Here is a 22,593-nt window from a genome sequence, read left to right on the forward strand (position 1 = left end):
CATCAGGGGCATTGTCAGGTGGTATAATAATGGGGTAAACAATAAAATAATCCATAGATGTGTGTTACGCTTTGAAGCAATCCTTTCTGCACAGGCCAGTGTCGCACTGATAAATGTCCTTTCTTATCCACCTTATGGTCCACACTCCGCACCTTTGCAGTTGGGGGAATTTAGCTGGGAAGTGTTGTCCTGGTATAATATGGGCACCCTCGCTTCCAGCAGATATGTTTAGGCCCTACCCTTCCTGGTTCCCTAATTTTAGGGCCTTGATAAATCGCCACTTGAAGCAGAAGAAATGTTCCCCTCGGGCCTGCAAATCCGCATATTTTTCTTTCCTGACTTACTGGAGCCTTAATTTATTTTATTATTCATAGACGTAGTGGTATGAGGCCTGTTTTTTGCAGGATGAGCTATAGTTTTTATTGGTATCATTTTGGGGTACATTCGACTTTTTGATCCTTTTTTTTGGGAGGCAAGTTGATAAAAAAAAACAGCAATTCTGGCATAGCTTTTTAGGGTTTTTTTTTTATACAGTCTTCACCACACGTCATAAATTACGTTAACTTTATTCTGCGGGTCAGTACTATTCTGGCTATACCAAATTTATAGCACTTTTTTATGTTTTACAACTTTTTGCACATTAAAATTACTTTTATAAAGAGAATTTATTTTTTCTGTCTCCAAGTTGTAAGAGCCATAACTTTTAAATTTTTTAGTCGACGGAGCTGTATGAGGGCTTGTTTTTTGCGAGACGTGCTATAGTTTTTATAGGTACCATTTTTTCATATATGAGACTTTTTGATCACTTTTTATTTCACTTTTTGGAACACAAAGTGACCAAATAACAGCAATTCTGGCATTATTTTTTTGTTTTGTTTTTTTACAGCGTTCACTGTGCGGGACAAATAACATAATATTTTTATAGTTCAGGTCGTTACAGATGCGGCGATACCAAATATGTATGTTTTTTTAAAAATAATAAATGACTTGATAAGGGAAAAAGGGCGATCATGTTTTATGTTACTTGAAACTTTTATTTTATTTTTTTACAACTTTTATTTTTACATTTTTTTTTTACACTTTTTTTTTACACTTTTCTTTAGTTCCACTAAAGGACTTGAAGGTCCAACTGTTTGATTGATGTTCTAATACATTGCACTACCTATGTAGTGCAATGTATTAGAACTGTCAGTTGTTCATTGACAGCAAGCCGATCAGGCTCTGGCTCCGGTCAGGGCCTAATCGGCTTCCGTAATAGCAGACAGGAGACCATTGTCTTAGTGCTCGGACCCCCACCAATCAAAACTTCTGACATGCACTATGACATGTCAGAAGTTTGTTAAACTTTTAGCTACACTTTAAAACAGCTTCAACTCTACTTAGGAGGGTTTCTACAAGATTTTGGAGTGTTGGAGTCCTTGGGAATTTTTGCCCATTCATCTACAAGAGCATTTGTGAGGTCAGACACTGATGTTAGATGAGACGGCCTGGCATGCAATCCCTTTTTTATTCCAAAGGTGTTCAATGGTGTTGAGGTTAGGGCTCTGTGCAGGTAGGCCAAGTTCTACCACACCAAACTCATTGCTTTGTACACTGGGGCACAGTCTTGCTAAAACAGAAAAGGGCCTTCCCAAACTGTTTCTACAAAGTTGGATAAAATTATCCAAAATGTCTTGGTATGCTGAAGCATTAAGATTTACCTTCACTGAAATTAAGGGGCCTAGGTCAACCCATGAAAAACAACCCCATAGCATTATCCCTCCTCCACTTTACAGTTGGCACAATTTAGTCAGGCAGGTAATGTTCTCCTGGCATTCACCAAACCCAGACTCGTCCATCAGACTGCAGATAGATGAGCATGATTTCTCACTCCACAGAACACAATTCCACTGCTCCAGGGTCCAGTGGCGGCATGCCTTACATGGCTGCATCCGGTGCTTGGCATTGGGCTTGATGATGTAAGGCTTGCATGCAGCGAATTGGCCATAGAAACCCATGCCATAGAGCTCCCGGCCCACAGTTTTTGTAGGGATGTTAATGCCAGAGGAGATTTGGAACTCTGCAGTAATTGAGTCAGCAGAGTATTGTTGAATTTTTTCAGCACTCCACGACCCCGCTTTGTGACTTTACGTTATCTGGACTTCCTGGTTGAATTGCTGTGGTTCCTAAATGCTTTCGCTTTGCAATAATACCACTCACAGTTGATTGTGGAATATCTAGGAGGTAAGAAATTTCACAAACTAACTTGATACAATGGTGGCATCCTATTACATTATCATACACTAATTCTAAGTTTCACATTTTTTTTTACACCTGTGACAATTCGATCGGATGAAATGCCTGAAATGAATGATTAAGTGGTGTGTCCCAATATATATAACAAAGACATTTTTTATAACACATGATAGGCTCAACAGCAAACTGTTGATTTGATATTACTTTAATAGTGAAAATCAGTTCTGTGATGCCTGGAACCTGCATCCAAAGAAGATCTGCCACTAAATAATTTGCCCTGTCATGAAAATTAATCTGTGTATAATAGCATACATCTAAATCAGGGGTCTCCAACACACGGCCCGCAGGCTGCATTCGGCTCCTTTCGGGACTCCGGCTGGGGAAGCCCTTGACATCACTGTCTATATATGGACAGTGATGTTAGGAGCAGAGGTGGAGTCCCAGGCAGAGCGCTATGTGGACAGAGATGTCGGGCTTCCCCAGAGTTCCGGAGCAGAGCCTATACTAGTGCTCGGCTCTGGCGTTGACCCTGACGTCACTGTTTATGGACAGTGACGTCGGGGGCTCCTCCAGCAGAGAAATCCTAGGCGTTGGCAATGCTGGGGATTTCACTCTTAGAGGGAGCCCCAATGTAGCTATCTACAGAGGTGTGCGGCATTATCTACAGAGGGCACTGCAGCATTATCTACGTAGAGCACTGTGGCATTATCTACAGGTGGGTGTACAGCAGTATCTACAGAGGGCACTGTGGCATCATCTACAGAGGGCACTATGCCACTATTTAAAAAGGGGCTGCCCAAGCTTGATATTCTTGTGTCTGCCAAACGCTGCCAACTGAGCAGCCAGACTACATTTAGCAACACTTAAACTGGAAAACTGGATTGTTAAAATTAGCACGTGGAGTTAACTCACCAATTTCCATTAAGTTTAAACCTAGCTCTATAATTATAGTAATGTAGTATTGTTATAGTAATGTAGTATAGTTAGAATAACTAATAAATTAACAATACTTGTTTATTGTATCAAGTTTGAAAGTATTGCGGCCCGTCAACTTCAAATTTTTTCTATGTGTGGCCCATTTACCCGGGTGAGTTTGAGATACCTGAGCTAAATAATACCTTACTACAATTACCATGAAATAGCACTATACAATGGGAAAATAATATTGCCACATCATGACCATATATTACCACAAGATAGTATTTGAATAGTAACACCATACTGTTACTGAAAAAAACACTATGTAAAGAACAATAGTGACCATATATTGATAGATACCAGTCCTACACAGGTGCTCTGCGGACCATATAAGTGAATACAGTGCAATGAAATCCAGTGACCCACAGGTGACGTCTTCTCAGATTGGAGCTGTTCACTTTTACTATTCTTCACCATCAATCCCAGGACCGCCCGAGCAACTTGTCTCAACTATGACCTCTTCACTGCCCAAACATCTTTGGTTCCTTGTTTTACTAGCACAATCCCCACCTACGGTATTTCCCATCCTCTATACAAACTTCAAAACTTGCGCCCCTTTAACAATACCATCCTATTTCTTCCGCCATTACTGTGCCTGCTGCTGCCACATATGCTCACATTACTGTACCTAAAGTGTAGTCAAGTTCCCCCAAATACTGTACTTCAGAAACAATGGCGTCATAACTATAGTTATCACAAAAAATAATAGTGCCAAACGGATCCCCCAGACGGTAATAGTTCCTCACACAGTAAAGAGTGCATCTTTGTGCCCTCTATACAGTAGTGCCTTTTCAATAATAATGCTCCCTTATTGCCCTTACATAGATATTATGCCACCTCACTGCCCCTATGCTGTAATGGTACCCCCTTAGTGCCCCTACTGAGTAAAAATTCCAACTTAGTACCTCTTATTTAGTAAAAGTGCCCCCAGAGTGCCCCCTACTTCGTAAAAGTGCCCCAGAGTGCCTTACAGACATTTTTAGTACCCCAGAGTAGTAAAAATGTGCCTCCAACACAGTAAAAATGTGTTTTAGTGCCTCTGACTCCCAAAAGGTAATAGTGCCCCCTAAGTAAGTCCCCACAGTAAAAGTAATAACATTAATACTCACCTAACCCCATTCCAACTATAAAAAGAGCAGCACAGGCTACAGTGAGCTGCCATTGTGGCTTATATGGTTAATAGAGCAAAAGAAGGGGCCGAGCACTGGTTTATCTCTGCCCTTTGCCCTTTGTAAGGAGAAGGCATGAGCATGCATATAGGGAATGCCACCAGTAGCAGTAAAGGCAGGAACACAGCACCAGCAAGTTTAAAAAACACTTGTAACAGGCTTATTCATCGTTTGAGCTATTTTTTGTTGGGCAAGCTTAAGTTTCTATTGATACCATTTTGGGGTACATATACGGAATTTTGATCACTTTTAATTCCATTTTTTGTGGGAGACGTGGTGACCAAAAACAGCAATTCTAGTGGTTTTAATTTATTTTTTACTGCGTTCACCGTGCGGGTTAAATAATGTTATAGTGTAAAAGTTCGGACTTTTATGGAAGCGGTGATACCAATTATGTTAATTATTTTTTTTATTTACATCACCAGGGGGCTGATAGGCCGTCGGAAGGACTGCTCCCCTCTTTTAACAGCTTAGTTGCCACAGTCGCTATTGACCATGGCATCTAAGAGGCTAAACATCTGGGATCACAGTAATCTGCAAGCCCAGTTAGAGCAGGGTTTAGTATTGAGTGAGCTCAGCCCGTGATCTTGCTCCATACATCCCCCTTCCTCCTATGACATACATACCTGGTTGGTGGACATAAGGGGTTAAATGATCTAAGCCCTAATTTTATCCTTTGTTTTTATATTCTAAATATGACATAATATGCAGCTTTTTCTGCACAGTGCCCTGCTAAAGAATTAATCCGCTTTTTTTTTTTCCTGTTTTGTTGGATCACAGCCTTGAATTAAAATAGATTTTTTTTGGGGGTGGGTTTGTACCATTTTATTTGCACATAACTACCACCAGTGTCGTAAGTACAGCTATAGCAGCTACTACGGGGCCCGCGGCATGAGGGGGCCCGTGTTGCCCGCCGGCACGGGCCCCCACCATGGCCAGAGGCTCCGCTAGCAGCCGCTATGGCTGCTACAGCGGGACACCACTGAACACTACGGCAGAGCAGGGAGGTATTTTCCCGCTCTGCCATTAAACAAAAGACATGTATCCCCTATCCACAGGACAGAGGATACATGTGTGATCGCTGGCAGCGATAGGGAGAACGGGGGACTGAAAGTCCCCTGAAGTTCTCCATCACAAACCTCGGACTTCCGGGGTCTGTGTCGGCAGCTCTGTAGACATGAATGGTGCGCCGGTCGCGCTTGTGCGCATGCGTGACCAGCGCTCCTTTCATTTTTATTGACCTGCGCAGACGCCGGAAGTCAGAGGTTAGTGATGGAGAACATTAGGGGAATTTCAGTCCCCCGTTCTCCCTATCAATGCCAGCGATCACACATATATCCCCTATCCTGTGGATAGCGGATGCATGTCTTTTGTAGGACACGCTGTAGGTCGCATTTTTTGGGAGGGGGGACGCTGTATGGCGTTCCCTACAGGGGGGGCTGTATGGCGTTCCCTACAGGGGGCGCTGTATGGCGTTCCCTACAGGGGGGCGCTGTATGGTGTTCCCTACAGGGGGGGCGCTGTATGGAGTTCCCTACAGGGGGGCTGTATGGCGTTCCCTACAGGGGGGCTGTATGGCGTTCCCTACAGGGGGGGGCTGTAAAAAAGGCACTATCTGCAAGGGGGGGGGGGTTGTGTGACACCCAGGGGAGAGGGGGGGCCCAGTCAAAAGTTTGCTATGGGGCCCAGTCTTCCCTAGTTACGCCCCTGACTACCACTATTAAGATGCAGAATATTTTTTACTGTGACACAAATAATAGTTAAGACAAAAAACAGAGTACTTTAATGTATATAAGTATTCACTTCCTGAAAGTCAATATTTTGTGGTGCCACCTTTTTCTGCAATTCAAATGCAAGTGCATTGGGGTATGTCTCTATTAGCTTAGAACATCTAGACAATCAGATTATTGCCAATTCTACAAAAGAAAAACAGCTCCAACTCCTTTGACTAAGATGGGTTTTTATTGGTGTACAGAAGTTTTTAAGTAATGCCACACATTCTCAATTGAATTGAGGTCTGGGATTTGAAGAGGCCATTCCAAGACCTTTACATGTTTCCCCTTAAACCACTCCAGAGTAGCTTTAGTAGTACATTTAGGACAGTGGCGTAACTACCGCTATAGCAGTCGTAGCGGCTGCTACGGGGCCCGTGGCATGAGGGGGCCCGTGTCGCCCGCCAGCACTGGCCCCCACCATGGCCGGAGGCTCCTCTAGCTGCCGCTATGGCTGCTACAGCGCGACACCACTAAACACGACGGCAGAGCAGGGAGGTATCTCCCCGCTCTGCCATTAAAGGGGTTGTTCCTACATAAGACATGTATCCCCTATCCACAGGATAGGGGATACATGTGTGATGGCTGGCAGCGATAGGGAGAACGGGGGACCGAAAGTCCCCTGAAGTTCTCCATGAGAAACCTCAGACTTCCGGGGTCTGTGTCGGCAGCTCTGTAGAAATTAATGGAGCGCCGGTCGTGCTTGTGCGCATTTGTGACCAGCGCTCCTTTCATTTTTATTGAGCTGCGCAGACTCCGGAAGTCAGAGGTTAGTCATAGAGAACTTCGGGGGACTTTCGGTCCCCCGTTCTCCTTATCAGTGCTAGCGATCACACATGTATCCCCTATCCTGTGGATAGGGGATACATGTCTTTTGTAGGACACACTATAGGTCGTATTTTTTGGGGGGTTGGGACTGCATGGCATTACCTACAGGGGGGGCTGTATAGCGTTACCTCCAGGGGGGCTGTATGGCGTTACCTACAGGGGAGGGGCTGTATAGCGTTACCTCCAGGGGGGCTGTATGGCGTTATCTACAGGGGGGTTTGTATGGCGTTATCTACAGGGATGGCTGTATGGCGTTACCTACAGGGGGGCTGTATGGCACTATCTATAGGGGAGGCTGTATGGCGTTATCTACAGGGGGGTCTGTATGGCGCTATTTACAAAGGGGTCCGTATGGCGTTATATACAGGGTGGGCTGTATGGTGTTATCTACAGGGGGGCTGTATGGCGTTATCTACAGGGGGGCTGTATGGCGTTCTCTACAGAGGGGGCTGTATGGCGTTATCTACAGGGGGCTGTAAAAATGGCACTATCTACAAGGGGGGGTTGTGTGACACCCAGGGGAGCGGGGGGCCCCGGGGAGGGGGGCCCCAGACAAAAGTTTGCTATGGGGCCCAGTCTTTCCTAGTTACGCCCCTGGTTTAGGATCAATGTTATCCCATCCCTTTTCCCATCCCTTGGTTGAACTTGATGGACATGTGTCTTTTTTTCAACCGTACTAACTATGTTACTATGCTGGAAGGTGAACCTTTGTCCCAGCCTTAACCCCTACCCGCACGAGGAAGTAACTGTGCGTCGTCGCGGGAGGTTACTTCCCGCACGAGGACGTATAGTTACTGAGTTTTTACCGGCGCACACTGTCGGCGACAGTGTGCACCGGGAAACGGGAGGTCAGCTGTCGCCGACAGCTGACACTCCACTCTTGCCGACCAGCAGTCCTTTGCCACTGATTTTGGCGAATTAACCCCTTAAATTCGGCCATCGGTTGCAATCGCCGAATTTTGGGGGTTTCTAACATATCGGCAGACCCCGGTCCAAAATCGCGGGGTTTGCCGATAGTTAGTATGGCAAACGGAAGCCAAACAATGGCTTCCGTGTCTGCCATGGACGGAAACCCATCAGGACCAACCTGGTTCTGATAGGCTTCCTGTCAGAGTGACAGGAAGTCACTGTCGGCGACAAAATGTGCATCGGGAACTTGGAGATCAGCTGTCCCCGACAGCTGACACTCCAGTGTTGCCGATCAGAGGCTCATCGCGCTGATTTCGTTAATTAACCCGTTACATGCGGGGCTCGATGGCGATCTCTGCATGTAGCCGGTTTGTAGCACATCAGCAGCCCCCATGCAATCGTGGGGGCTTCTGATGCTTGTGATGGCACCCGGGGGCCAGACAACGGCCCCCGGGTCTGCCATGTATGTCAGCCTATGAGGATCAGCCTCTGCTGATCCTCGTAGACCAACTGTCAGAGTGACTGTGACGTCACACTGACAGTTGGAATACATTACACTACCTAGGTAGTGTAATGTATTCTAGCAGCGATCAGAGCTGCAGGTAAAAAAAAATAAGTGTAAAAAGTAAAAGAAAAGTTAAAAAACATAAAAATAAAGTGTAAAAAGTAAAAAAAAAGTTAATAAAAATGTTTTATAAAAGTGTAAAAATAAGTTTTTATTTTCCTATAATAAGTCATTTAAACCGTAAAAAAAAAAAACGGAAAACCATGTCAGCATCGCTATTTTTTTGTCACCATCCCTCCCAAGATATAGAATAAAAAGTGATCAAAAAGTCGCATTTACCCCAAAATAGTACCAATAAAAACTACAACCCGTACCGCAAAAAACAAGACCTCCCATAGCTTTTTTGACAAAAAATAAAAAAGTTACGGCTCAGAATAGTGTGTCTCAGAAAATATATTATTTTATAGAAACGTAATTTTATTGTGCAAACACTGCAAAACGTTAAAAAAAACGATACACATATGGTATCGGCGTAATCATACTGACCCACAGAATAAAGTAAAACGTAATTTATTGCGCACGGTGAACGCTGTAAGAAATAAAGAATTTAAAGCGCCAAAATCGTTGTTTTTTGGTCACATTAGCTCTAAAAAAGATCCTGTGGGGTCAAAATCCTCACTATACCCCTAGAAAAATTCCTTGAGGGGTGTAGTTTCCAAAATAAGGTCACTTTTGGGGGGTTTCCACTGTTTTGGTCTCTCCGGGGAGCTGCAAACCCGACACGGCACTGAAAAACAATCCAGCAAAATCTGCGCTCCAAAATCCAAAAGGCGCTCCTTCCCTCCTGAGCCTTACTGTGGGTCCAAACATCAGTTTGCGACCACATATGGGGTATTGCCGTAATCAGGAGAAATTGCTTTACAAATGTTGGGGTGCTTTTTCTCCTTTATTCCTTGTAAAAATGAAAAAATTCTATGTTTCCACAGAAAAATAGGAGATTTTCATCTTCACAGACTAATTCCACTAAATTCTGCAAAAAAACTGTGGGGTCAAAATGCTAACTATACCCTTAGAAAAATGCCTTGAGGGGTGTAGTTTCCAAAATGGGGTCACTTTTGGGGGGTTTTGACTGTTTAGGTACCACAAGACCTCCTCAAACCTGACATGGTGCCTAAAATATATTCCTAAAAAAAGGAGGCCCCAAAATCCACTGGGTGCTCCTTTGCTTCTGAGACCAGTGCTTCAGTCCATTAGGACACTAGGGCCACATGTTGGATATTTCTAAAATCTGCAGAATCTGGGGAATAAATATTGAGTTGCGTTTCTCTGGTAAAACCTTCTGTGTTACAGATTTTTTTTATTACAAATGAATTTCGGCAAAAAATAATGACATTTGTAAATTTCACCTCTACTTTGCCTTAATTCCTGTGAAACGCCTAAAGGGTTAAAATACTTTCTGAATGGGGTTTTGAATACCTTGAGGGGTGCAGTTTTCAAAATGGGGTGATTTATGGGGACTTTCTAATATAGAAGGCCCTCAAAACCACTTCAGAACTGAACTGGTCCCTGAAAAAATGGCCTATTCAAATTTTCTTGAAAATATGAGAAATTGCTGCTAAAGTTCTAAGCCTTGTAACGTCCTAGAAAAATAAAAGTATATGAAAAAAATGATGCAAACATAAAGTAGACATATGGGGTATGTTAACTAGTAACTATTTTATGTGGTATTACTATCTGTTTTACAAGCAAACACATTTAAAAGTAGAAAAATTTTTGCTAAAATTTTAAGTTTTTCACAAATAAATATTGAATTTATCGACCACATTTTTTCACTAACATAAAGTACAATATGTCACGAGAAAACAATCTCAGAATCGCTTGGATAGGTAAAAGCGTTCCGGAGTTATTACCACATAAAGTGACACATGTCAGATTTGAAAAAATCATCTGTGTCCACAAGGCCAAAACAGGCTGTATCCTAAAGGGGTTAAATCGCTGGCAGACTGAAACAAGTTTTCCTTCAATCCTGAAAATTTTTCCAGTCCCTGCCTCTGAAAAGCATCCCCACATCATGATGCTGCCACCACCATGCATCACTGTGAGAATGGTGTTCTTAGGACGATAAGATGTTTGTTTTTTTCGCCACACATAGCATTCCCATGATGGCCAAAAAGTTACATTTTAGTCTCATCTGAAAGGAGAACCTTCTTCCACGTGTTTGGGGAGTCTGCCACATTGTGTTTGGAAAACTCAAAATGTGTTTTCTTGTTTTTCTTTAAGCAATGTTTATTTTTCTGGCCACTCTTCCATAAAGCCCCACTCTGTTAAATTTAAGGCTGATAGTAATCCATTCTCCACTGTGGATCTTTGGAGCTGCTTCAGTGTTATAGTTGGTGTCTTAGTTGAATCTCTTTTTCGATTTTGTGTTAATGGTGCTCCATAGGATGTTAAAAGTTTGGGAGATGATTTAAAACCCAACCAAAACTTTTACTTCTCCACAACCTTGTCTCTGACCTGTTTGGAGAGCACCTTGGTCTTTATGTTACTTGCTTAGTGGCATTGCAGACTCAGGGGCCTTTCAGAACAGATATGTTTATACTGATGTCATGTGACAGATCATGTGACACATTGCACACAGGGGGACCTTATTCAACTAATTATGTGACTTCTGAAGTTAATTGGCATGACCAGATCTTATTTAGGGATTTCATAGCAAAGGGGGTGAGTACATATGCACTCATAACTTTTCAGTTTTTAATTATTTATTTTTAAACAAGGTATTTTATTTCATTCCGCTGTAACAATTTAGACACTTTTGTCAGGTCAATTACATAAAATCAAATTTAAAATTCATTTTAATTCCAGGTTGTAATTCAACAAAACAGGAAAAATACCAAGGGAAGTGAATACTTTTGCAAGGCGCTGTATGAACTCCAGTAATCGATAACTACATGAGTGAACGTTATTGATGATGCACTCAAAATATTTTCAAATCTAAGATGTAAAGTTTTATGAATATTTGAAACTACCTTGAATTTTTGGGAAGAACATCAGCAATACATGTTGATCCAGAGGAAGTAAAAAACAAATAAAAAATATCAAGTAAGCCATCTGGCATTTTATGTTCACAGAATGAAAAACCCTTCTTCATGGCATTCTAGTAGGCTAAGCATTATCCCAGGAGGATGAATAAACTTCAGAAAAACATAACTAAATAAATAACAGGTTGAAACATACAGTTATGTGCATGCAGTAGTTGCCAAAACATTCAATCTTATTTTTATAATTATTTGCATCAATATGTCTAAATGTTACAAAATGGAAACATTCTATAATCCAATAAATTTTCAATAGATTCATGAAAAGTGGGGGTGTATACAATATCTTTATTAACCAGTTTTTTGTAAGTCTATGTAATGTATAGTTCCGTATCAGTATCTTCCTCAGGCCATTGATAACAACATGATGACAACAAGTACGATAAATAGGGGGGAAAAAATTGCCAGATTCAGCATTTTTTACCTCATTAGCATATTAGATTGTTCACAGTAAAGTGGCGTACAGTTAATATTAATGTAAAACAGGACTAGGATTTTGCCATTGCTCATTCTCTCCACTCCCAGCCCCGTCCCCTTACACTGGCACCACATCATTTTACAATAATGTCATTTTCATGTTACTGTATTATAAGTCTTAGGTACACGGGAAAAGAATAGTGTAAACTTTCTCCATTTTAATGAGCTTCTTGGAAAAGATCAGCCGTATGTTGATATAGGGTTTTCCTTTAATTGCACATCGTAAACTTGATCTACCAGTGTGTGGTTTGTGGTTTGCTTTGTTTAAATAATCTCTTCTGACGGCTCTTTATCAGACTTTTTGATTGTTACTGAGCTGTAAACTTCACATAAGAATGGTTATCATAGTTTGCTTAAAGTGAAATTAGACACTTTAGTAATGATAAATAAATTCCTTGGGGTAAAAAGTGGCTTTTTGCTTCAGTGTGTTTGGAAGGGTCAGTTAATAGTCACTGATATTATGGCTGTGATCAAAGCAGGGCAAGAGGTTTCTGTGGTTATAATGGGTCAAAAAATGAATGTTTTCAGCTGTTTTATGCTGTGATATATTGTATGTATGAGCTGGAAAATAAATGAGTGAAGGACTACAAATAATTCAAATTCATTGGCAAAAGAGATGTCTCAGAAGAAAAGTTCTTTCGTTCGAGCCAAAATTTCTTGTTTTTACCATTTCTCATTTTATATAAGTTTAGCCTTTAACACTAAACTGTAACAACCTAACAAATAGGTACAGCAGAACCCTGACTGGTTATAAACCTTTTAAGACATGTCCTATCTTCTGCTTTTTATGGACATACAAATTATGGGAGCACGGGCCAAAAATGGCGGTGGCTGTCCGTCGTTACGTGATTATGGGCACGGCTGTATGCATGAGGCTTAATGCTGTTTACATTTTGCTCTTTCCCGGTCTCTAGATCCATATGGTTTTCCTATTACTCCCCAACCCATATTTGTTTCCCTATCTATGTATATAGTGTAGCGTCAATGGCCGCGGCCCGTCGGGTTTACTCACCCCCGATGGCCGCAGCCATGGATCTATGAAGCTGGCTGGCATCTCCTTCCTAGGAGACGCCAGCGCTCTCTTCCACTCTGGTCCGCTGTGTCCCGTAGGGTGCGCACACGCTCCTGCCCGATCTTATAGGGCCATGTCCCATGTCAGTCTTGCAAATGGTCCCTTAGTGTTATCCCGTTCCAGTTGTTACCCGTGCCCTGTTACCTGTATCCTGTGCTGTGTTCTTGTTCCTGAGAACATTAGTGTTGGAGTAGTGTCCTACTGCACCTGCTGTTGTCTGCCACGTCCAGTGTCGTCTTCCACGTCCAGTGTGAACAGACACGTCTGGCACATTTGTAATAAACGCTGATGCTGCTGCAGAATCAACTGTAGCCTCTGGTGCCGATGTGGCCGACACGATGCAGGACCTGTGAGTGACGTCACAGATCTGCACTGTCAGAAGCTGGGCGTTCTGAAGAGAAGTGGATGCTACTTCTCTTCAGAGCGCCCAGCTAGTAAAAGTATTAAAAACGCCCCGATGTACGCACATAATACACGCCCACTTGGACTTTTACTTTTAAACACACCCACTTGGACTTTTGCAAGCCTCATTTGCATAACTACAAAAATGGTCATAACTTGGCCAAAAATGCTTGTTTTTTAAAAATAAAAACGTTACTGTAATCTACATTGCAGCGCCTATCTGCTGCAATAGCAGATAGGGGTTGCAAAATCTGGTGACAGAGCCTCTTTAAGAGGCTCTGTCACCACATTATAAGTGCCCTATCTCCTACATAAGGAAATGGGCGCTATAATGTAGGTGACAGTAGTGCTTTTTATTTAAATAAAACAATCTATTTTTACCACTTTATTAGCGTTTTTAGATTTATGCTAATGAGTTGCTTAATGCCCAAGTGGGCGTATTTTCACTTTAGACCAAGTGGGCGTTGTACAGGGGAGTGTATGACGCTGACCAATCAGCATCATGCACTCGTCTCCATTCATTTACACAGCGCATAGGGATCCTGTTAGATCCTTATGTGCTGTCTTATACTTACACATTATCTCAATACAGCTTACTTGCTATACCGATAGGAAGTCTGAGGTAGTCTGAAATCCACCTCCTGTCTTATAATTGGTTCAGACTGCGGCTTTCTCCCTCCCCACTGCAGTTCTACCTCCTGAGATTGTCTGCTGTGTATAAACACAAGAACATCAGAAGCTCACAAGGAAGTCAGTGCAGGGAGGTCTAAATTTCAATTATAGCAAGGAAAGAATGATTTTAAAGTACAGATTACTAAACCACCAGTGAAAAAAAGGTTATCAGTTAATTCTTACACTGATCTTTAGTAATGGGGAGCCTGAAGAGTCGCTTTAATTTCTTTGAATCGTTTTACTGCAGGCCAGTATGAACGATAGAAAATTACCTTTCGATGCTAGAGAAGACACATTATAGATAGATAGGGTTAGTTTTAAACACACTACTTAACTGTGTACGTTTTTAAGTAAAATGAAGACCTGACAAGAGTGCTCTTTAACTTGTCAGGAGTCTCTGTTGGTTACCATGACGACAAAAATCAAAAGCAGTCATACACTATAAAAGGAAAAGTCACATAGGAAATGGGTTATCATTGGTGATTATTTAAAGGGCACAAACCTGTAAACTTGATTTGTAGTCATAGACATGAAATATTTAAAAGGTCAAAATGTTGTTTTTTGTTTTTTTTCTAGTAATAGACACATCGTGCCCAGTGCAGTAATCTCATTTGAGATTCTAAAGTACGATCTGGATAAATTTTGTGCTGCATAAATAGTGACCTGGCTGGCATTATTACAACCTTGAATATTAGGCCAAGCACTGGGGGAGATATATCTCTAAGCTGGCAAGCCGCATGAAATCAGATCGCAGGGTCTTAGATTTGGCAGAAATAATTTGCTCTTGCTAGTTTATTTGTGTGCTCTGAGGCCTGGTTGTGTATGAAAAGTGAGCTGTCAATGACTCCTAATCAGAGTAATTACCTGTTAGAATTTCAGTCAAGTATTTTATTGGCTTGTTATTATAGAGCTGTTTGTAAGTGACCAAAAAGCTGCAATTCCCTATATTGCTATGATCAGCACTTAAGAATTAACACCTTTCAATAAATCTTTTTAAGCTTTGTGTGACTAATGTAGCTGCAAAGGGAACATGACAACTTCATAGAAAATGTTTCTTTTGATGCAAGTTGTAATAGGTTGATTTCATGATTTGCCTACAACTTCATATGGAGATATATGGAGATTTTTGCAGTCAGACTACATATAAATCAGACAGAAAAATTGTTGCATGCTCCATCCGATGCCATATTGCAAAGCATTCTTTATAGGAAAAAACATCTCTATCAGGGCTGGTCTAATAGTGGTATGTGTGGTATGTTCTGTAGGCCCACTCTCCCCATATAATGCACTGTCATAGACCATAATGCCTACATACAGTGACCAAATAATAGCTCCATACATAAAGTAATCTAATAACACTGCATTACAATGTCTAAATAATATGGCTATGCAATCAATCTTAAGATTCCTGCTGATAGCAATGATCAGTTACCAGGTTATCTGTTGCTCCACCTTTCGCAGTAGCAGCCGATGAACCTTGTGCGACCGCACAGGTTGCACATCCCTAAGGCCAGCTCTGATCTCTCTAATACAGCACTGTACGGAGGCACTATATGGAGGAACAATGTTTTTTAAAAGGTTGGAAAATCTCTCTGAGAGTATATAGGGAGCAAGCATTAAAATGTGATGGGTATATGTGACAGCCCACACAACATATCTTTCTTTTAATTAACTTGTAAAATATAACAGCAAGTAAAATAAATGGACTATGTTCATCTCATCTTAGTGTATTTATGAGTGCGCTTTTTCTTCTGCTTTGTTTTCCGTGTCATTTTCCATATTATGGCTGTGATTGGCTTTATATTTGAGTCTGGTTGCCAACCTGTACCATTCCTCCTGCTGAAATGCTAACAAAACAATCAGGCTTGTCATAGTGTTTTCAAAAATATTGGAAATATTTTTAAAAAATGAAGCTACCTACATTTTAAAATATGTGGTTGTGTATAGTTTGGGCAGATAGTAGAAAATATAAAAACAAATTATTTGCCTTGGATAAGCCATCAAAGGTCACTATCGTTTTAAAAAACTTCTGTAAAAAAGGCATGTCAGACAGAGATGTCAGACATTTTGTCCGGTGCGACTCCAGGTGCAAGAATCAAGGGGCAGAACACTGACTTTTTTAAGGAAATCCTTGAAGAGGTGGGATTTGCTGTGTACGGGCTATAGACTTCCTAGGAGCCTGTAGAAACGACTCCGAAGTGAGCCAGAAAAAGTTGCACTTCTGCCTCTTCTAGAGATTGATTGAGTCTAACATGTCACTACCATTTATTAGCCATCTAAAATACATTAGATAAATGTCACCATAGTCTACTGCTCCTTCACAGCAAAATAAACTGACAAATACAAGCACAGGTGTTTGACCTATATTCTGATGAAAAAGTGACTGACAATTAAATGGTATGGTTTGATTATAATAGAAATAATAATATTAGAGCTGCATGAAAGATGTTGATGGATGTATCTATTTCTATCTGTGCATGGCTTTGGGTAGTCTCACATGCAATCAGTAGATGAAGACATAAGCAAGCAGTTTGTTGTAGTCGTGTTAGGGCAAAATAACCTATGCTTTAGAGCTTGTCCACACCTAACAGAATTGCTGCATATTTTCCATCCAGTATTGCAGATGGAAAATATATGCAGCGGAATACAGTGGCAGCAAAGTGTGCGTGCTTTAATAAATGTCATCCACCCACTGCGGAAAAATTCAGTCCAGACATTCATCTGCGGCGCGTAATTTTAGTTCTGCAGCACTAATTTACTGCGTTTTTCTGTACTGCACAATTTGCTCCATGAAAGCTGCAGAATTTCTTACAGGGGTGGAAATTACATCGCAGGAAGAAGACATATATAAGATATCAACAGCCCTTAAAAAAATGCACCAAAAAAAGCACAGCAAAAATCTGCACTATTTTCTGCAGTAAAAAACGCATGAAATGGTGCGGATATTCCGCAGCCGATTGTCTGCTAGTTGATGTGTCAATGCTGCGGATGTTTTCTAGAGCAAATCTATTACGTGTGGACAAGCCCTTACAAAGCAGATGATGAAGGAGATATACATGAAGCAGCAGTGTCATCTTTATGACACGGCAGAAAAATGGACAAGGCGGCAGTACTTCCAAAATGTAGAAAAACCTTTATTCACCCATGCAACGTTTCAATCCCTCAGGATCTTTCTCAAGCATTGCTTGAGAAAGATCCTGAGGGATTGAAACGTTGCATGGGTGAATAAAGGTTTTTCTACATTTTGGAAGTGCTGCCTCCTTGTCCATTTTTCTGCCTGATATTGAGGACCTTGGACCAGGTTCTGAAGAGGCGTGCACCCTCCTGGCGGTTCGGTGCTGTGGTAACTCTCTACTTTTTATCATTATGACACGGTCACCTTAATATCATGTGTGAAGCATTAAATTGAACTGTCTGTATTACGTAGCTCAGACTAATCCCGTTCATAATTCTTTAAATACAGTCCGTTTTTTTCCTATAGTGGGAATAACATTATGAGTTTATCGCAGTGTTTCCATGGAGGCCATTCTATTCAATTCATATTCCTTTTGTCTCTCTATCTGATACATTAGAGTTTTCTTTTGTGTTTGATAATAATTATGAATAGGATGCAGTTCTTTACACATTTTATTTAATTAAGATATTCATAGAGTATATCAACAAAGTCTTAAACTTTGCCATTATCATGTCTTCCTTTCCTCATTTAGGAAAGCAGAAGTATCTTTGTGCTAGCCGGAATGACTGCACAATCGACAAATTCCGGAGGAAAAACTGTCCATCTTGTCGCTTGCGGAAATGTTATGAGGCTGGCATGACATTAGGAGGTAAGTCAACCCTTCTGTAGTGTGTGCAGATTCTTTAAATGTGTGTCATGCATTTTGGGTAATGGAGTAATGTACACCGGTTGGCACTCAATTTCCTACTGACCTCGATCATGGCTCCACCATTAAAACGGAATAAATAGTTCAGTGATACCTAGCTATCATCGGTTGCTTACATAGAATATCAGTACATTTTTTGTAGAATGTTGTATTTTTCTTATTACTGATAGTATTAGCAGTAGTAGTCATTTATTGTTTCCCATCATCTATAGTACAAGGCTAAGTTCTTATACTTTGATGTATTGTTAGTGATCACTTTTTCAATGCTACTGACATTTAGTTCACACATCACTTCAAATAGTCACTGCTGCCTTTTGCTAACTCTAGAACGTTACCATCATTACCTAAGTAAATGTTAATGGTCACTAATAGTTAATATAACCGATAGCACAACTGAAAGGCTTAGTGAATGCATTGCATCTACATTCCGGGGAAGTCCGCTGCTTACCACAGACCTCCTGATCACTGAGATAATCCACATTCTCTTTTAAAGGGAATGTCGCTAGAAAATTATTATTATTTTTTTTTAGTTAAACTGTTAGTATATAAATGATTAAACATTGTTCTAATTTTTTTTAATTTTTTCACGAGTCAGGAAATATTATAAATTAGATTCTAATTTATAACATTTCCCTGTGCTGGTCACTAGAGGGAGCAATTCCCAAAATTGCAGCATTGGCATGTGGTAAAGCAACCACATTGCTTTATGCTGCAAAATTTGAGAAGACACACTCGCTCTAGTGAGCTCACAGAATCCCCCCTCCTTTATCCTGGCTAGTGCCAAGAGAAAGGAGGGCATTGAATGTACAAACCTCCTACACTGTGTGTCGCCATTTTTTGAGCGAATACACAGTGTAGTAGGCTTGCATACAGTGGTAATCACACAGTAAAACACGAACAAACACAGACATAACTTACCTGCACCTGCCGCCTCCGGTCCGTCCGCTCCATCTGCTCCCTCCGCTCCTAGTGCCTGCTTCAGAACACATGTCCGGAAGCCGCGACCGGAAGTAGTAATCTTACTGTCCGGCCGCGGCTTCCGGTCCACAAGAAAATGGCGCCGGATGTCGCTCGGCCGAAGACCTTCCATTTGGACTGTGTGGGAGCGGCGCAACCGCCGTTCCCACACAGACGGCGTACATGATAGTGAATGGAACGGCTCCCGTTCGCATTCTCTATGGGGATGTATGTGCTGTATTCCATCTCTGTATGTGTTGCTAATCGACGCATACAGAAATGAAAAAAAAATGGCAGCCCCATAGAGAAGAAAAAGTTAGAAAATAAAAAAAGTAAAACACAAACACACAGATAAATAAAAATGTTTTTAATAAAACACTATAAGCAAATTGATCTAAAAAAAAAAAATTTCACGACACCCTTCCTTTAACATACATTCTGCTTTTACTAAACCCAAATTACTGAATGGGTAGCACACAACACCACATGAGCTTTAACACATGGTGCTTTCTAAAATTTTAAATGAAGGTTCAGAATAGACCACCTTGAAGGACACCACTGAAAAGTATAATTTCTAAAATCAAAACCTTTACTGAAGGGTACTTCTTTGCCACGTAATTTGAGCTGTTCTTCATTGAACTGAATGAAGCACAGCTCAAGATTTACGAGCGTCTCAGACGCCTCGCAAAATGCGAGGAGGAGCATTTACGTGTGAAACGAGGCAGCTGTTTTCTCTTGAAAACAGTCTGTCTTTTCACACGTAAATGCCTCTCATCGTGTGAACATACCCTAAAGCTGCATGAGCTGGTCACCAGCCAGTATCTGTGTATGACGGACATGAAGTGAAGGAGTGTGAGGCAATCTAATTCTGATGACTAATCTAAAAGGGGGGCCATAGAAAGGAGTCAGTTTAGAGAATGTTATAGGCCTATCTAAAAATATGTGTTTTCAGGGCACGTTTAAAACTGTGGATATCGGGAATTAATCTGATTGTCTGTGGTAGCGCATTCCAGAGGACTGGTGCAGCATGAGAAAAATCTTGGAGACGGCAGTGGGAGGTTTGGATTATGGAGGATTTTAATCTAAGGTCGTTGGCAGAACGTAGAGCCCGAGTAGGGTGGTAGACAGAGACGAGGGAGGATATGTAAGGAGGTGCAGCACTGTGGAGAGCTTTGTGGGTAAGAGTAATAGGTTTGAATTTTATTCTGAAGGGGATGGGCAACCAGTGCAGTGACTGGCACAGCGTAGAGGCGTTGGTGTAGCGGTTGGTCATAAAGATGAGCCTGGCTGTTGAATTAAGGATAGATTGTAGAGGGGAGAGTTTAGTGAGGGGAAGACCGACTAGTAATGAGTTACAGTAGTCAAGACGAGAGTGAATCAGAGCAACAATGTTTCCTCAGTAAGAAAAGGGCGTATTCGGGAGATGTTTTTGTGGTGAAAATGACAAGAGCGTGAAAGTAATTGAATGTGAGGACTAAAGGAAAGATCTGAGCCAAAAATAACCCAGAGACAGCGGGCGTGCTGCTTAGGAGTTATGATTGTGCCACACACTGAGATGGAGACATCTGGTTTAAGGAGGTTAGTAGATGGTGGGAGCACAAGGAGCTAAGTTTTAGAGAGATTCAGTTCCAGATAGATAGAGGACATCACCTTAGAGACAGCGGACCGACAATCACTGGTGTTTTGTATTGGAGCAGGGGTGATGTCATGGGAAGAGGTATATAATTGGGTGTCATCAGCATAGAGATGGTACTGGAAGCCAAATCTGCTGATGGTTTGTCCAATAGGCGCCGTGTAGAGAGAAAAGAGGAGTGGACCTAGGACTGATCCCTGAGGAACCCTGATAGCAAGTGGATAAGGAGAAGAAGTAGAACCAGCAAATGACACCCTGAACGAGCGGTCAGAGAGATAGGAGGAAAACCAAGAGAGAGCAGTGTCCTTGAGGCCAATAGAGTGGAGCATGTTAAGTAGGAGTTGGTGGTCTACAGTGTCAAAGGCTGCAGAGAGATCCAGAAGAGTCAGGAGAGAGTATTTACCGTCAGATTTAGCCACCAAGAGATCATTTGAGACTTTAGTAAGGGCAGTTTCTGTGGAGTGTAGAGTACGGAAACCAAATTGTAAGCGGTCTAGAATAGAGTCGGCAGAGTGATAGCGGATAAGGCGAGAGTAGACCAAGCGTTTCAGGAGTTTGGAGATGAAGGGGAGATTAGAGACTGGTCGGTACTTAGTAGCGCTGGATGGGTCAAGAGTTGTTTTTTTCAGTAATGGGTTTATAATGGCATGTTTAAAGGAGGAGGGAAAGATACCAAAGGAAAGAGAGAGGCTAAATATTTTAGTCAGGTGACTAGTGACAGCTGGGGAGAGGGACTGGAGGAGGTGTGAGGGGATAGGATCACTAGAGCAGGTAGTAGGACGAGAAGAGGAAAGGAGCCTAGATACTACTTCTGTTATTGGGTCAAATGCTGAAAGTGAAGAAGAGGGAGTGCTAGAGGGAAGGGGATCGATTTTACTAGGGGACTGCGAGATAATATCATACCGGATGTTGTAAATTTAATAAAGGTATTTAATTTATTCTACTATCCTATTCTATTAGTTAGTAAGTAGTTGGTAAAAAAACAAAACGGGTTCCTATTGCCTTGGCAATTTTTTATATACTTAAGCTTTTTACCTGCCAACTACTAGGGTCTTTTCCAATTTTTGTAAAGCAACCTGGTCTAACTCTCCTTAAGAATCCCTGGCCTCAGATTGAGGGCGTCAGTTATCGTACTTGTTATGTGTGTTTGTCATGTGCTACTCTGATCTTGTGTTTGTCTAGTTTTGTGTTTTTCTAGCTCTGCCTGAGTATTTCCTGAGTTTGTGTTTGCTCCTGTGTTTAACTCTGTTGGTTGGTTAGTTTCATTTTATTTCATTGTTTTCATTTTATGCTTGCCTGATTTCCCTGCATTTTCAATTTGTTTGTGTTGATTTCATTGCCTCTGGTACCTAGTGTTTTCCTAAAGCAGTGCAAGGAACAGTGTCCGCAGATTAGGAACTCCATTAGTGGAAGAGTTTGGGACAGTGACAGTTACTGTTGTGGTGTAAGAGTCGGTGCTTAGATACAGATCCAGGGATAGATATAGGCAGGGCCACCATGAGGAATTTCTGGTCCCCATACAGCCAAGTTGTCTCGGCCCCTCCTCCATTACCGGGGTTGGGCAACGGAAAGTGTGGTTGTAATGATAGGGGTAGGGAAACGGACAAGTGAGCCCTAATCTACCCGCCACTCTGTCCCTGCCTACTTGCAACGACCCGCCCTAGGCGACGGGGTACAACTGGGCGGCGGTCCCTACGCTCAGTAAGTGCACGAGACAAACAGACAAGGGTACAAAAAGCTAAGGGAAATGGGGCAGTTGCCCACGGCAACACCGTGAGCAACAAGAGAGCTGAACGAGCCGAGTCAAACCAGGAGTGTACGAGGTACCAAACGCAGAGCAGAAGAGTAGTCAGTAAGCCAGGGTCAGTATGGAGCAGGATTAAAAAGTCAGGAGCTGTAGCTTGGCCAGGAAACCACACGAGAAGAATCACAAGCACTAGAGGAACAGGAAAGGCAGGTATAAATAGACAGAGGGCGGGAGCTAGCTGAGTCTGGCCAGGCTGTG

General features: G+C 41.9%; 1 protein-coding gene across 1 annotated transcript in view; it reads left to right on the forward strand.

Moving 5' to 3' along the window:
* AR (androgen receptor) overlaps positions 1 to 22,593 on the forward strand; it is an 808,954-nt gene that overhangs the window by 488,233 nt on the left and 298,128 nt on the right. Inside the window, exon 3 of the mRNA XM_075835639.1 lies at positions 17,825 to 17,941. Coding sequence (XP_075691754.1) covers positions 17,825 to 17,941 — 117 coding nt within the window. The remainder of the gene's footprint in view (positions 1 to 17,824; positions 17,942 to 22,593) is intronic.

Source organism: Rhinoderma darwinii, chromosome 8 (assembly GCF_050947455.1).
Source record: "Rhinoderma darwinii isolate aRhiDar2 chromosome 8, aRhiDar2.hap1, whole genome shotgun sequence".
In the NCBI taxonomy this organism is placed as follows: domain Eukaryota; kingdom Metazoa; phylum Chordata; class Amphibia; order Anura; family Rhinodermatidae; genus Rhinoderma; species Rhinoderma darwinii.